The 15909-nt window shown below is 45.6% G+C and overlaps 1 protein-coding gene across 2 annotated transcripts in view; it reads left to right on the top strand.

Annotated features, from left to right (window-relative positions):
- Window positions 1-15909, top strand: part of ATP1B3 (ATPase Na+/K+ transporting subunit beta 3) — a 60759-nt gene that overhangs the window by 12563 nt on the left and 32287 nt on the right. The window contains exon 2 of one of the 2 annotated variants that reach the window (XM_005303263.4): window positions 8400-8528. The exons of the other annotated variant lie outside the window; for it this stretch is intronic. Coding sequence (XP_005303320.1) covers window positions 8400-8528 — 129 coding nt within the window. The remainder of the gene's footprint in view (window positions 1-8399; window positions 8529-15909) is intronic. 2 annotated transcript variants of the gene reach the window in all.

The following is a 15909-nucleotide window of genomic DNA, read 5'->3' as shown; positions in this document are numbered from 1 at the left end:
AGTAGCTAAACTATGGGAGCTTCCTGGGAAAGACTCCTGGTGTGAAGTCAGCATATGTTCTTCCTTGCCCCATAGCCTCCATGGTAGCTGGGATCGTTGTGTGCATCATGGGGCTTTATCTTAAACCTCAGACGACTTCTTCGAGTGATTGCTCATGTGTATTCCACAATAGGTGTGCGTGCTCGCCACATGCACCGGTGCTGGAAGTTTTTCCCCTAGCAGTACCTGTAGGAGGGAGCGCCCCCCTGGTGTGGTATAAGGGGAGCTGCGCGCTCCCCCTACCCTCAGTTCCTTCTTGCCGTCAGTGAAGGTGCGTCGGAACTGGTCTCCTCCAGCTTTGCTGTAGCTCGACCCCAGAACTGTTCTTTCATTTAGTACCTGTAGTTAGTTTAGTCAGTCAGTGAGCCCGGGCTGGGGCATGCCCCAAACCCTGGGATTTAACTTGTGCGGTTCTTGTCAACGTTCTATGCCAAGAAGCAACCCGCACACAGACTGTTTGCGCTGCTTGGGAGAAACCCATATCAGCGAGAGGTGCAAGATTTGAAAATCGTTTAAGCCTTGGAGAAAGGGACATTAGGCTCCTAGCCATTCTGATGGAGTCGGTGCTGATTCCAACCCCAGCACGCCGCTCCGAGCCGGTACCGGGCACCGTGATCTCTGTACGCAGTGATCCGCCGGTGCCATCGACCAGTCAGCACCTGTCCCTGTCCTCGGGGCACGCCAAGAGGGCCAAGAAATCTCCCTCTTTGCAGTGGCACCGAGGGAAGTCTGGGACAGAGGGTAGGCTCGTGTCGGGCAGTCCTCTATCTCTACCAGGCCCTAGGCCTCCAACTCACATAGAGCGGAGTAGCCTGGCCCCTTTGGAACAGGCCTCTCTGGATGTCCTCATGCCATCCACGCCCGAAGCCTTCCAGGCAGCCTGGGATGTCTTGTCCATGCCAGTGCCCGGAGCGCCCCCGATGTCGGCCCCATGCTCCAGAGGCAAGCCTCCGCTGGGATCTCCACAGTCGCCCCAGCTCGGTACTGGTCTCGGTCGAGGGAACGTTCCCGATACCGATCACCGTCCAGCGTCCACTTGGAGCAGAGTCCACGTGGATCACCCTTGATGCCGACCAGACTCTCGGGCTGGGTTCATTCCAGCTGGGACTCACGGCACCGGTCCTCCTCAGAGAGCGGATATCGACAGGACCGCAGCGGACATTGTCTTCGGTCCCGGAGAGGGTACTGCAGTCGGTCACGGCACGCTCGTTGACGCCGTTCCTGCTCAGGCTCCTGCTCCAAGTCTCCACCAAGGCACCGCAGCCCTGGGCGCCTCGCCGTTGTGGGTCTGCCCGTCGAGGCCGTTCACGGAGCAGCTATTACTATCGGTACCAGTCCTCCATGTCCAGATTGCGGTCCCGTGACCGTCGCAAATCCCGGCGCCACCACTCCTCCTGGTCGAGAAACAGCAGCAGATCCTACACCAGCCCAGTCTCCATTTGTAGCCATACTTCAACGGGCCAGACCGGCCAACCTGGCAGCCACGACGCATGGTGCCACAGCAGGTGCAGTGGCACCGAGCATCGTGGCCAGCCCAGTGGTACCAGTGGGCACCGTGGCCTCCAGCACAGCCCCCAGTGGGAGCTCACTTGGTGGTCGGAGCTTCGGAAGCACCGTCAGCCTCCCTCTCCAGACCCCCGACAAAGGAGTCGGTGGGACGCTCATCCTCGGTACCGCGCCCGGAGTCCAACCAGTTGGTGGATCCTCTAGTGCTGGCCGACACCCAAAGCACCGCACCAGCCTCTTTGCCCCGCCTGGAGGAGGCGATTGTGGCCCCGCTTCCCTCTATCCCGCAGGACGACTTCAGGGTCCACTAAGAGCTCTTAAAGAGGGTGGCAGCAAGCCTCCACCTCCAGGCAGAGGAGATGGAGGAGCCCTCGGACTCCCTGTTCATCGTGTTGTCCCCATTGGCATAGGGTAGGGTGGCCTTGCTGCTCCATGAAGGAGTGGCTAAAATTTCAAATGCCCTGTGGCAAACACCAGCCTCATTGGCCCCCATATCAAAAAAGGCAGAACGCAAGTACTTTGTACCCTTAAAGGACATGAGTACCTATATACCCACCTGGCGCCCAACTCCCTGGTGGTCGAGTCGGTCAACCAAAGTGAATGACAGGGTCAGCCAGCCCCGACCCCAAAGAACAAAGACTCTTGGAGGCTGGCATCTTTCGGAAGAAAAATATATTAAGTCTTCGAGCTTCCAGTTATGAGTGGCAAACCATCAGGGGTTGCTAAGAATTTAATCTGTGGGGCTCCCTGCCTAAATTTGAGGTCTCCCTCCAGAGCTTGATAAGGAGTAGTTCCGGGCGCTGGTGGAGGAAGGGGCAGCGGGAGCTTGGGCTTCCCTGCAGGCTAACTCAGATGCTGCGGACACAGCCTCATGTTCAATGGCCTCTGTGGTGTCCATGAGACTGGCGTCATGGCTCCTGCTCTCCGGGCTCTCCAGCGAGGTGCAATCTTCCATGCAGGATCTCCCGTTTAATGGGAAAGCTCCGTTCGCAGAGGAAACAGATACAGGGCTGCATCGCATGAACGACACCCGCACGACCCTCCAGATCCTGGGTCTCTATGTCCCGGCTCTGGCAAAACCTAAGTTCAAGCCACAGCAGACTCCGACCCCGGCCGCCCTCCTGAAGTACGAGGCTGCTCATAAGAAGCAACGGGGCTATAAGAGACTCCCTTGCAGGCAGTCTCGGCCTGACCCCCAGCCTGGACCTTCCAAGGGCAAGCAGGCAGGGAAAAGGCGATTTTGATGGGACGCTAGGGGGCAACCCGCTAGTCCTCATCAGGGATCCAACACCAATAAAGCTTCCCTTCTCCAACCGGTTGTGTGCTTTCCTTCCGGAATGGTCTCGGCTCACTTTGGACAGGTGGGTCCTCAACACCATCTCCCGGGGTTACACCCTCCAGTTTTATCTCCTCCCCACCCAACTGCCCCCGTCCCTCCTGGGGGACCCCTCTCACGAAGCTCTGCTCAAGCAGGAGGTGGGGTGGCTCCTAGGACTAGGAGCGATAGAGGCGGTGCCCGAGGAGTTCATGGGCAAGGGGTACTACTCCCGTTATTTCCTTATCCTGAAGGCCAAAGGGAGTCTCAGGCCCATACTGGACCTATGGGGTCTGAACCAGCACATGGTGAAGCTCAAGTTCCACATGGTCTCCCTGGCCTCCATCATCCCCTCCCTGGATCCCGGGGACTGGTACACTGCCCTCGATCTACAGGACGCATCCGCATATTCAAGGGGCACAGGCGCTTCCTCCGTTTTGTGGTGGGACAGAATCATTACCAATTTATGGTACTCCCATTTGGGCTGTCCACTGCCCCCAGAGTGTTTACAAAATGCATGTCGGTGGTAGCGGCCTATCTCGGACGGCGGGGGGTACAGATATTTCCCTATCTGGATGATTGGCTTGTCAAGGGCACCTCCCGTTCGCAGGTGAGGGATCATGTGGCACTCCTCCTGTCCACATACACCGCCTTGGGCCTACTGGTAAACAACACCAAGTCCACGTTAGTCCCAGTCCAATGCGTAGAGTTTATTGGGGCACTCCTGGATGCAGTGTCGGCCAGGGCCTCCCTCCTGCCAGACAGGTTCAAGACCCTGAAAGGTCTCATCGACCCGGTCACAAGGTTCCCGGTGACAACAGTCAGGGTTTGCCTGCAGCTTTTGGGTCATATGTCGGCATGCACGTACGTGGTCTGTCACGCCAGACTCAGGATGAGGCCCCTCCAGCTCTGGTTGGCCTTGAATTTCTCCCAGGCCATGGACAGGATGGATACTGTGATTACCTCCCTGTGATGGTGGTCCACCCCGAACAACTTGCTCCAAGGGCTTTCATACCCAAGGCCTGTGGTCGGCTCAGGACCTGACCCTAAACATAAACGTCAGGGAGCTCAGAGCAGTAGGGCTGGCATGTATGCTCTTCCGCTCGCACTTGGAGGGCAAGGTAACCAGGGTACTCACAGACAACACAGCCTCGAAGTTCTGTATCAACAGGCAAGGCGAGGCCTGCTCCTCTGCTTCGAAGCCCTCAGGCTGAGGGACTTCTGTATAGCCCACAACATCCACCTGAAGGCCTTCCACTTACTGGGTGCCCACAACGAGAGCGCTTGAGCAGGGACTTCTCCTCACAACATGAGTGGTCCCTCCACCTGGAAGTGGCCCACCTGCTTTTCCAAAGGTGGGGAAGTCCCCAGCTGGACCTATTCACGACTAGGTCCCCGGTTCTGCTCCAGGGGGGACCTGGGGAGGGGCGCTATCTACAATGCCTTTCTCCTGTCCTGGTCAGGCTGGCTTCTCTACGCCTTCCCCCTGTTCTCTTTATCAGCAGGGTTCTGGAGAAGATAGTCGGGCAAGGCCCAAGTCCTCTTGATTGCCCCGGTGTGGCCCAGGCAGTATTGGTACGGGACCCTCACAGGCCTGGCAGTAGCTCCGCTGTGGCCGTGGCCGTTGCCGCGCCGCCCGGACCTGCTCTCACAGGACCAGGGCCGCCTCCTCCATCCCAACCTAGCAGGTCTTCACCTTATGGTGTGACTGCTCATTGGTTAGGTGGAGAGGAAAGGACATGCTCCGAGCAAGTTCAGCGCCTCTTCCTCAAAAGTAGATAGCCCTCCACTCGCTGCTCTTATTTGGTGGGCGGCAGACCAGGGTGTCTCCCCGGTGACCGCCCCGATCCAACTTATCCTTGATTACCTCCTCCACCTGAGGACCCAGGGCCAGGTGTCCTCGTCCATCAAGGTGCACCTGGCGGCCCTATCGGCCTTCCATCCACCGGTGCAAGGACACACGGTGTTTTCCCATGCTATGACTGGCCGGTTCCTTAAGGGTCTAGACCGTCTTTTCCCATATTCTAGACTCCTGGTTCCACAGTGGGACCTAATCCTGGTGTTGGCTCATCTCACAGGGCTCCCGTTTGAACTACTGGCCACATGCTCCTAGTCTCACCTCTCGTGGAAGGTGGCCTTCCTGGTTGCTATCACGTCAGCCAGGCGAGTCTCAGGGCCCTGACCTCCGAACCGCCGTACACAGTCTTTAATAAGGACAAGGTCCAGCTCCGCCCACACCCCGCGTTCCTCCCAAAGGTGGTCTCCGCCTACTACATGGGTCAGGATATTTTTCTACCGGTCCTCTGCCCCAGCCTCATGCATCCAGTGAAGAACGCTGCCTCCACATGCTCAACGTGCGACGGGTTCTGGCTTTCTACCTCAAGCAGACTAAGCCGTTCAGAAAGTCCTCGCAACTGTCGCCTTGGCTGAGCGTGCGAGGAGCCAGCCGATTTCCAGTCAGCAGCTTTCCAATTGGATTACTTCATGCATCCGTTCCTGTTATGAGCTGGAGGGTGTTTCCCCCGCCACCCATTGTGAGGGTGCACTCGACCTGGGCACAGGCCTCTTTGGCTGCCTTTATGGCCCACGTCCCCATCCAGGACATTTGTAGGGCCGCCACATGGTCGTCGGTTCACACGTTCACCTTGCACTATGCGATCGTCTCCCAAACCAGGGATGACGCCGGGTTTGGCAGGGCTGTCCTCCGTCCTGGGAACTTGTGAACTCCTACCCACCTCCAACAGAGATACCTTGGAATCACCTATTGTGGAATATACATGAGCGATCACTCGAAGAAAAAAGTGTTACCTTTTCCGTAACAGGTGTTCTTCGAGATGTGTTGCTCATGTCTATTCCGCATCCCACCCTCCTTCCCTTCTGTTGGAGTTGTCTGGCAAAAAGGAACTGAGGGTGGGGGAATGCGCAGCTCCCCTTATACTGCGCCAGGCAGGCGCCACTCCAGAGGTCGGGGCGGGGCGCTCCCCCCTACGGGTATTGCTAGGGAAAAAACTTCTGGTGCCAGTGGCGAGCATGCACACCTAATGGGGAATAGACATGAGCAACACATCTCGAAGAACACCAGTTAGGGAAAAGGTAACTGTTTTTTCCATCTGTTATATTGGCGCATATATGTGGCTAATAATCTTGTGGACTTCTTCAGGCCCTATATGTAAACATTACAGCACACAAAATTATGTACTCTTCAAATGTTTTTGCAATACCTACTCACATCTAGGTGAGTTTAGGACAATTATTCACCCTTAATTCTAAATTACTCTTTCTGTGGGTTTACTTGAGACAGCTACGCTTAATGTACTAAAAGAAAATCTACCAAACTTGACTATTTTATTTTGTATGCACAGAATATGCTCTTGTAAATGGAGTACTGGAATAGCTTTAGTTACAAAGTTCCAGAATGGACCACGTTCCTGTAAAAACTTACAGCTCAATCTAAGCCATTTTTGATAGGCATCACTTTTTACATGGGTAATTGCATCCTTTACCCTCAAATTGACTTGTGATGCAGCACTTCTAAGGTGAAAGCCTTCTGCCTCATTACACAGCAAAGGTGCACATTAATAGTACTACTGCAGAGTGTCGTATCTAGTTATTTTTAGGACCTATGAGATTGTGTAACTAGACAGTTACTTGAAATGTAGATTATTCTCCTTCGCAGGTTTTCAGAGGAGCAGTCCATAACTAATTGCACGATTCATCATTTTTTATCTTGCGGGCACATACTTTCTTCCAAGCTTTCCATACAAAAGCTTCCTTGTGTCACTTTCATTTTTGTAAAACATTAATCACTATTGCCAATGTGGTGAAAAACTGAAGTGATGAAATGTTCAAGCCTGCGTTGAAATAGTATGTTAAAGAATACCAGTTGGCAAAATTAAAAAACTACATAACCCTGTATATCTGGGTCATCTTAAAGCCTTTTCAGTCTATTTAACTAAAGGCTAGTGCCATTTTAAAAAATATTCAATTTGTTAACTCCATAGCAGACTAGGCCAAGATGAGGATTCCAGCCAGTTGCAACCCAGCAGTGTTACTTAAGATCTTTAAATCCTTAGTGACTGTGTCCGGTTTCCTCCCTCCTTTTCCACACACATTGTTCCTTCACAGATTATATCCATGTGGTAACTTGGAAAGCATCATGATTTTTCAAAGCTTGAGGCAATAGAAGTAACGTTTTAATACTAATTTGTTTGAATGCTGTTTATAGGAATAATATGATATAGAAATATATTTAGTAAATGCCTTGAATCATTGGCAAACATTAGCTTTGGCTTGATATGCTACAGTATAATGTAGCTTCTTACTAACCTTAATTTTTCTATTGATTTTGGGAGATACTAGAGAGGATGGGGGAAGCTTGTCCATGAAGCTGCCTGTTTATCTAAATTATCAGTTTTGCTCTCTAGACAGTTGCCCTTGGTGACAAACTTTCTGTAGTTTATTGGCACAGACCTACATTAACAATATTTAATAGTACATAAAGCTTACAGAAAACACCTGAAGTGGGCAATCCAAGCTTGGCTCTAGACCAGCGGTTCTCAGTCCATGGGCTGCATGCAGCCCAATTAGCACACAGCTGTGGGCTAAAGGCCACGCATGGCGGGCTCCTGGCTGCCTGGCCGTGTGTGGTGGGCTCCCAGCTTCCCCACAGCAGGTTCGGGGTCCCCGCATGGCCCACAGTGATAAATAGGTTTAGAACCACTGGTCTGTTCACTCTAGTTAAATGAAAAACTATATTTACTTAATGCTTTAAAAAAGAAAAAAATGAATCTGTTAATAAAATTGCTAAAGGAGCTCTGTAATGTGCCCAGTCTAAACCCAATGTCTGGGATAGCTTGAGAAATAATTGCAAGATGTACCAATTGTGTGTTGGATGTATTCTACAAACTTCTTAACCACATCGCAAAACCACCTAACTTACTGTCACATGTACCTCAAGTTCTGCATCAGAAGTAGCATCATATAGTCTCCAATCAGCAAGTGAGAAATTCTACAGTTGTAATTTGTGTTCCGATTATAGCATTTTGTTTTTTCATCCAGGGCTCTCTAAACTTGGTGAAAATCTAATGTATAGTCATTTGTCTTGTAATCTGGTTGATTATTCACATATAGCATTGCACGTAGAGGTCTCTGTTATGTGGGGGTACAATCAGTTGCTTGGCTCTCAGAAAGAGCAGCTGCAACAAAACAAAAATTGTCCTCAGAAGCTGGGGAAGGAGCATCCTCCTGTTAAAGCTTTTTTTTTTTTTTTTTTTTTAAATGGAATGACCTTTCTTTTAAAAGCTGAACTTTATATATATGTTAGGGGGGAGTGAGTGTGTGTGTATGTGTATGTATAGATAGATATAAATGCTGAAACACAAGGAAGATCTAATTTGGTATCTCTGTGTTTGAGTGGTGGGGACTGAGCACCTGATCCAACTCCTATTGAACTACAATCCTGAGTCTCAGAGTAAAAAAATTAGACTCGCGTTCAGTTTAAAATAAATATTTTGTTAATTTGAGTTCTTTAATTTTACAGGTCTAATCTTGCTGTTTTATCTGGTATTCTATGGTTTCCTAGCAGCACTCTTTACGTTCACAATGTGGGTTTTGCTTCAGACCCTGAGTGGAGATATTCCCAAATATCGTGACCGGATTTCTAGTCCAGGTAACTGTACTCTTTTAGTTTTATGTCTGGATTTTAAATTAGAATAAGATAAAATTTATCTAATAACTTCCTTTTAGGATAAAGTACATATTCCAATGTGGTGTAGTTTTAATTAGACTAATAAAGAGTTTTAAAGGAGGACTCTTTTATAATGGGTGAATCATTTGGGCTTTGTAGGTTTGCAGCATAAAGCCATTTAGAGGCTTTTTTTTTGACCATATTTACTAACTGATAGCTCTAAATTCACTCCTTTCTAGTTCTTCGTGGATTTTGCCGTACATTTAAATTGCAGTTTTCAGTTGTTTCACAACAGTAAAATATGAGGTCATAAACATATCTAAGTTTTGATATTTTGCTGCACGGTTGGTTTGATTTAAATCATGATTTAAATCACTAGTCAGGAAGACTTGATTTAGTCATGGATTTCTACATAAAAGTGCATTCTTGTTGGTTGTTATAACCTTAATACATATTCTTCACAACTCAGAGATAGATGTAGGTTTCATTTTTAGAAGGTACACACTATACATTTTTAAACAGTGATTTATTTTGAAAACTTTTCCGATTCGTTTTACAGCTATATCAGAAAATGAATGATTGTTTGGTTATTTCATATACCAAAGGTAATTGAAGCAGATATTTATGAAGTCATTGGGAGGAGAACTATCTCCAATTCAATAGGTTAATCATTAATATTTGGAGGATTTTCTTGCCATGCTGTATTAGGAGGAGAACATCACCAGACAGACATTTAAACTGTTTTATTTAACTAAAACAACGTTATGTATTCTAGATTCTTTTCTTCAGCAGCAAACATATAATATTTTAACAAAACAAGCATATGAATTTTTGAATTTAGTTAAACATTCAAGTATGTTAAAATTGTTTAACTAAAATAGTTAAATGACATTTAAAAAAAAATTAAATCAACTGTGTCAGCCAAGTCAACATGAGAAACTTAAAATATTGCCTTCTGTAGCTAACTCAGTCGTCTTCACCTTCATTTTCCTGTTCATAATCTGGATAAGAAAAACAAGATTTCCTGCTTTTCTAGGTCCCAAACGATTTCTCAATTTGGAATAAATTAGTCCAAAGAAAGAGAAAATATTCTTTCTACACCAGCAGAAGAAGCTACTTCTGTTAAAAGTGAGATTATCACTTCAACAGTCTCTGAATCCGAGTGCTTAAGTGACTTCCACCACTTCACTGGTGTGACTTTCTTTAAGATATTATCAGCAAACATATATTTCTTGAATGGTTCACCCTTAGCTCTGAAGTTTATTATAGTTGGCATTTTGGAGGGATGATTGTTGGATGTCCATGTCATAGCCAACTTCTCTTCTTCAGCAGTTAAGGTTTGACCTTTGTACCGAGTATTGAGAATATTTGCAAGAAAATGAGCTGGAGATAGTGCTTGTTCCATTCATTTTTTTTAATGCTTGTAATTTAACTCTGTCGTTGCATACTCAGCATGTGTTCAACATTTCTCTTAAGCCCAATGTTGAGAACTTTGGCTGTGACAGTGCCATCTATTTTTTTCACGATTTTGTTCACAAACTGTCATCAGATTAGGCCAGTTCTTGGTATAGTGCTCAAAACAGTCCACTACTGAGTTCCATCGCATGTCTTGCGGTAGAGTTAGCTTGGTTCCTCCTGCTTTTTTTCAGAGCAGCCACTGCGGAGTGGTTGTTACAGAAGTAGGTTGTTGAGAGTAGGTGACCAGAAATAGTTTTCCAGATGAGGGCACACCATTCATTTTATACAATGGCATAATATTTTTATATTCTCCAGCCATTATTCATCAACTTTTTTTTAACTCTGTTGCACATTGAGCAGAGACCTTCATTGTGTTGTCCACAGTGAAGATTGGGGCTTTTTTATGAGCTCAGGCTGAATTTAGAACTCAGTAAAATATGAATAGTTTAAATTACATCCTCCAGTGTGAATTACTTTGCATTTATCAATGTTATGTTCAGTGGTTCCTTAAATAATTTGGATTAAGCACAAAGTTCCCTTTTGCTTTTCATTTAGATCATATTGTACGTATAGCCAGACAAATCTTCATTAACGTGAAGTTAAGGTTGTAGGCACATACCAGTGGGTTGCACGCATATTACCTTTTAAAATTTTTTTTAAAAGAACCCTCCCAAACATGAAAAACTCAAGTATTGAAAAATCAAGGTTGCACTTCTTAAACAAGGTGCCTGAACTACTTTCTCTGTCCCTGTACAGATGCCAGCCTACCATTTTCTCTATTTGAATATAGAGTATTAGAAACATTAACCATAGAACATTAGTTGTAGAATTTTTCATGTATACAAATCTCCAGTAGCAAACCTTGTCCTTTTACTGACTTCTGCTCTTTTTCAAGTACTCTAACAGCATAATATGCACATAGGAGATTTATATATGGGGCATAATAGCTAATGTCACTTGGAGAATTGCCTGCCACAGAGTTGTAGAGCTGAGTACATCCTATGAAGAACTGTGTCCCCTCGGGACTTTGAAAGATCAAGCTTTTCATGAAAAGCAGGAATGATTTATTCTTTCCATATGCTGTTTGTCTAATCATGAATTGGTAAAGCTGTGTGTGTACGGTGTGACTAAAGAAGACCATAAAATGGCACTCTGACAATGATTATAAAGCACTGTAATTTTGGTGGCCACTATTATTATTGGATACATTAGCATGTGCTCCTGGCTTTTCTTAGAACACTGCTCTGAGAGATGGAGGTAAGGTAGTTTGGGGACTTTGAAAGTTCAACCTTAACTTTGTTTTTCTTTGGTTTCTAATGTTTTTAAAAGGTAATATGCACTCAGACTACTGATATTTGCCTGCAAATAGAATTTTACCTTAACATTTTTATCCTTACTTTCTTTTAAAATGGTCCTAAAGTCTGCTGAAGACTTCAGTTCCTGCACACCCTAGGGTGTGGTCAATCCAGCAGACCTTAGAAGGTTTGGGGGGAAATACCGCTTTGGTCTGCTGGCTACAAAGACTGCTGCTAACTACAGTGCCTATCCACCATCTTGTGGAGGTGAGTTCTGTTGCTGCAGACCTCCTATGTGGCTCTCAAAGGCTTTGAGTTAGCAAAATGGGGGGGAACTGGGGAGGAGAAACTCCCTACCTCTCTTTATGCTCCAAACCCTTTGGCAAGAGTTGAGGAGTGAAGAACCCCTTCGTCACTATATTACTGCCTCCAGCTGCTTCCTGGGCCACCTGCTGGAGTTGATGTTTTTCTCCTGTAGTCTTCTATGTTATGAAACTGATTACTGGCCTCCTGTGAACTGTCTGAAGTTCATCAGAGCCCCCAACCCTCATTAGTTTTAGATCGTTCCCCCTTCAGCACCCAGTTGGCTCCTGAACCCCTGATGGTCCAAAATAGGTTTGTTTGCTGTGAACTGAACTGGGGTGAATGAATCTAATTTCCATAACCTAACAGTACAAAACATGCTAGTCTTGGACCTCTCCCCTATGTGCAATGGTCCAAAATGGAATTTGGGTCTATAGTTCACCCCAATATCTAGACTGAGGGTGGGCCATGAATAAGCTTGTGCCTATGAGAGGCCAGACAAGAACTTAAGGCTCACTATGGGTTCTTTCCTTCTGCAGATCTCGAGCAGTCGACAGAAAAGTGGAGGGAATGTTCCCTCACCTGCACAGATCTCCTAAGATCTGCATTAATAGGGCTTCCTTTTGAAAAGCCTTAGAAGGTCTGCAGGAAGCAAGGGCCTGGCCCATCGAGAAATTTGGGGCCCTGATATGTTATGTTCTCTGGGGTCCAACCCTTTCCCATTTCACTTTATTTACACAGACATTTGGGAGGGAAGGTGAGGGCTGAACTTCTGGTCCTGGTACAATTGTGCTTTTCACCACCTCAACCCTCTGTCAGCCCTGGCAATGAGCAAGAATAGGTGTTTAGGGAGGACGTGGTATTTTTCTTCCCTTCCTTCAAGATCTCCCAGACCTTTAGAATGGAATGGAACCAGTCTTACCTTAACAAGCCATTCCCACCAATCAGGTTGCATGTTGAGCTCAATTTCTGCCGTGGAAAGGGCATTAAAGCCTTTTGTTTATTTATTCATTTTAATGGAAGTTTATATCTCCATCTTTTATAGACTCATAGACTTTAAGGTCAGAAGGGACCATTATGATCATCTGGTCTGACCCCCTGCATGCTGCAGGCCACAAAACCGTCCCTACCCCTTCCCTTGACTCTGTTGTTGAAGTCCCCAAATCCTGTGTTTTAGTGACTTCAATTGGCAGAGAACCCTCCTGCTAGCGATCCCTGCCCCATGCTGCGGAGGAAGGCGAAAAACCTCCAGGGCCTCAGCCAATCTACCCTGGAGGAAAATTCCTTCCCGACCCCAAATATGGCGATCAGTAAGACCCCGAGCATGTAGGCAAGAGTCTCCAGCCTGACCCCTGTTAGCCATTATACTATTTACCTGCCATTGCTTGGTATTCCTTGGCTAATATGTTTTACCATTAAACCATTCCCTCCATAAACTTATCTAACTTAATCTTAAAACCAGACAGGTCCCTCACCCCCACCGTTTCCCTCGGAAGGCCGTTCCAATATTTCACCCCTCTGACGGTCAGAAACCTTCGTCTAATTTCAAGCCTGAACTTCCCCATGGCCAGTTTATATCCATTCGTTCTCGTGTCCACATCAGTACTAAGGTGGAATAATTCCTCTCCCTCCCTTGTATTTATCCCTCTGATCTATTTAAAGAGAGCAATCATATCCCCCCTCAGCCTTGGTTTTGTCAGACTAAACAACCCGAGCTCCTCTAGTCTCCTTTCATATGACAGGTTTTCCATTCCTCTGATCATCCTAGTTGCCCTTCTCTGCACCCGTTCCAGTTTGAGTTAATCTTTTTTAAACATGGGAGACCAGAACTGCACACAGTACTTCAAATGAGGTCTCACCAGTGCCTTATACAACGGAAGCAGCACCTCCTTATCCCTACTAGATATACCTCGCCTAATGCATCCCAAGACCGCATTGGCTTTTTTCACCGCCACGTCACATTGTCAACTCATAGTCATCCTGTGGTCTACAAGGACCCCTAGGTCCTTCTCCTCTTCCGTTACTTCTAACCAATGCGTCCCCAGCTTGTAACTAAAATTGTTGTTAGTCATCCCTAAATGCATCACCTTACACTTTTCACTATTAAATTTCATCCTATTTCTGATACTCCAATTCACAAGCTCATTCAAGTCTCCCTGCAGAATATCCCTATCCTCCTCCGAATTGGCATCTTTTGACACCTTCTGACAAGATCGTCGGAGAATTGTTGCCTGATGACAAAATTAAATCAAATGTTAAGTCTTTTCATCTTGGATGCTAGATCTCAGATGGGGATATTATTTTGTGTCTCTCCCTTTTTGTGTGGTGGAGGTTTTCTTTTCTTTTTAAAGTAGTTAAAATTTAATTTGGAACTATATTTGGCAGCTCTGATTTGATCATAGTTTAGGAACTACTAGTTGCTTTCAAATTTTGCAATAAAATTCTTCTTCATTCCTGGATCTTATTTTGAGGCAAATATATTCTTTGTGTAGATTTGAAAAAGGAAAGGGCAAAGTTCTGACTTAAAGTTGTCCACTGAGTTTCTATTTTAATTAGGGAGTGGCTAGTATTCTGCAAAAACTGAAGTGGACAATAAATGGTTACATTTTAGGCATATAGGGAGTTGTGCATCTCATTCTCTGTACTGGCCTGAAAATTTACCCTTGATGAGTTTGTTACCGATCTTAATGTTGAGCCTATGAAATTATTTTGCAATGGTTTTCCATGTAATGGTATGGAGTGGTACAAGACTGAACATTTCGCCCAACCTCTCATCAATTTAAGGAAGGTAGATTCTTAAATAGAATACAAATATTTTGTTAAGTTCCAAGTAATAACTCAGTTTCCCCAGGAAGATGGCCAGGTATTATATACTTTAACAGCTCTAGAGAGAGAGCCATTATAGCTTCTAGACACTATTTTCAAAGAGTATATAGGGTTTTTTTGTTTGTTTGTTTTGACCGCCTGAAGATTTGATACTTACCGCGGATGTTGCAGGGAATCAGGTTATTTGATCTCTAAGCATATTTATGATTAGAGCTGTCGATTAATCGCAGTTAACTCGCGCGATTAACTAAAAAAAATTAATCACGATTAATAAAATTAATCGTGATTAATCGCACTGTTAAACAATAGAATAGCAATTGAAATTTATTAAATACTTCGGGATTTTTTTTACCTTTTCAAATATATCGATTTCAAATACAACACAGAATACAAACTGTACAGTGCTCACTTTACATTATTTTTTATTACAAATATTTGCACTGTAAAAACAATAAACAAAAGAAATAGTATTTTTCAATTCATCTCATACCAGTACTGTAGTGCAATCTCTTTATTATGAAAGTGCAACTTACAAATGTAGATTTTTTTTGTTCCATAACTGCACTCAAAAACAAAACAATGTAAAACTTTAGCGCCTGCAAGTCCACTTAGTCCTATTTCTTGTTCAGCCAATCGCTAGGAGAAACAGGTTTGTTTAGAAGATAATGGTGTCCACTTCTTAATTACAATGTCACCTGAAAGTGAGAACAGGCGTTTGCATGACACTTTTGTAGCTGACGTCACAAGATATTTATGTGCCAGATGCGCTAAAGATTCATATGCCGCTTCGGCCATCGTTCCAGAGGACATTCTTCCATGCTGATGATTCTCGTTTAAAAAAAAAATGCATTAATTAAATTTGTGACTGAACTCTTTGGGGGAGAATCGTATGTCTCCTGCTCTGTTTTACCTGCATTCTGCCATATATTTCATATAGCTGTCTTGGATGATGACCCAGCGCATATTGTTCGTTTTAAGAACACTGTCAATGCAAATTTGACAAAATGCAAAGAAGATGGCTATAGCATTCCACCCAAATGCCTTCAAAAATCTGAGAGGGTTAAAGTGTGGAGCATGCTTTCAGAAGTCTTAAAAGAGCAACATTCCAATGCGGAAACTACAGAACCCAAACCACCAAAAAAGAAAACTAACCTTCTGCTGATGGCATCTGACTCCGATGATGAAAATGAACATGCATCAGTCCGCACTGCTTTGGATCATTAACAGGCAGAACCCGTCATCAGCATGGACGCATGTCCTCTGGAATGGTGGTTGAAGCATGAAGGGACATACTAATCTTTAGTGCATCTGGCATGTAAATATCTTGCGACACCAGCTACAACAGTGCCATGCAAACGCCTGTTCTTACTTTCAGGTGACATTGTAAACAAGAAGCATGCAGTATTATCTTCTGCAAATCTCAGACAAACATGTTTGTCTGAGTGATAGGCTGAACAGTAAGACTAGTAGGACTAATTGGA

Source organism: Chrysemys picta, chromosome 9, assembly GCF_011386835.1.
Source record: "Chrysemys picta bellii isolate R12L10 chromosome 9, ASM1138683v2, whole genome shotgun sequence".
NCBI classification, from domain to species: Eukaryota; Metazoa; Chordata; order Testudines; family Emydidae; genus Chrysemys; species Chrysemys picta.
Note: the sequence above shows the minus strand (reverse complement) of the source record. Positions and strands in the feature narration are given on the sequence as shown.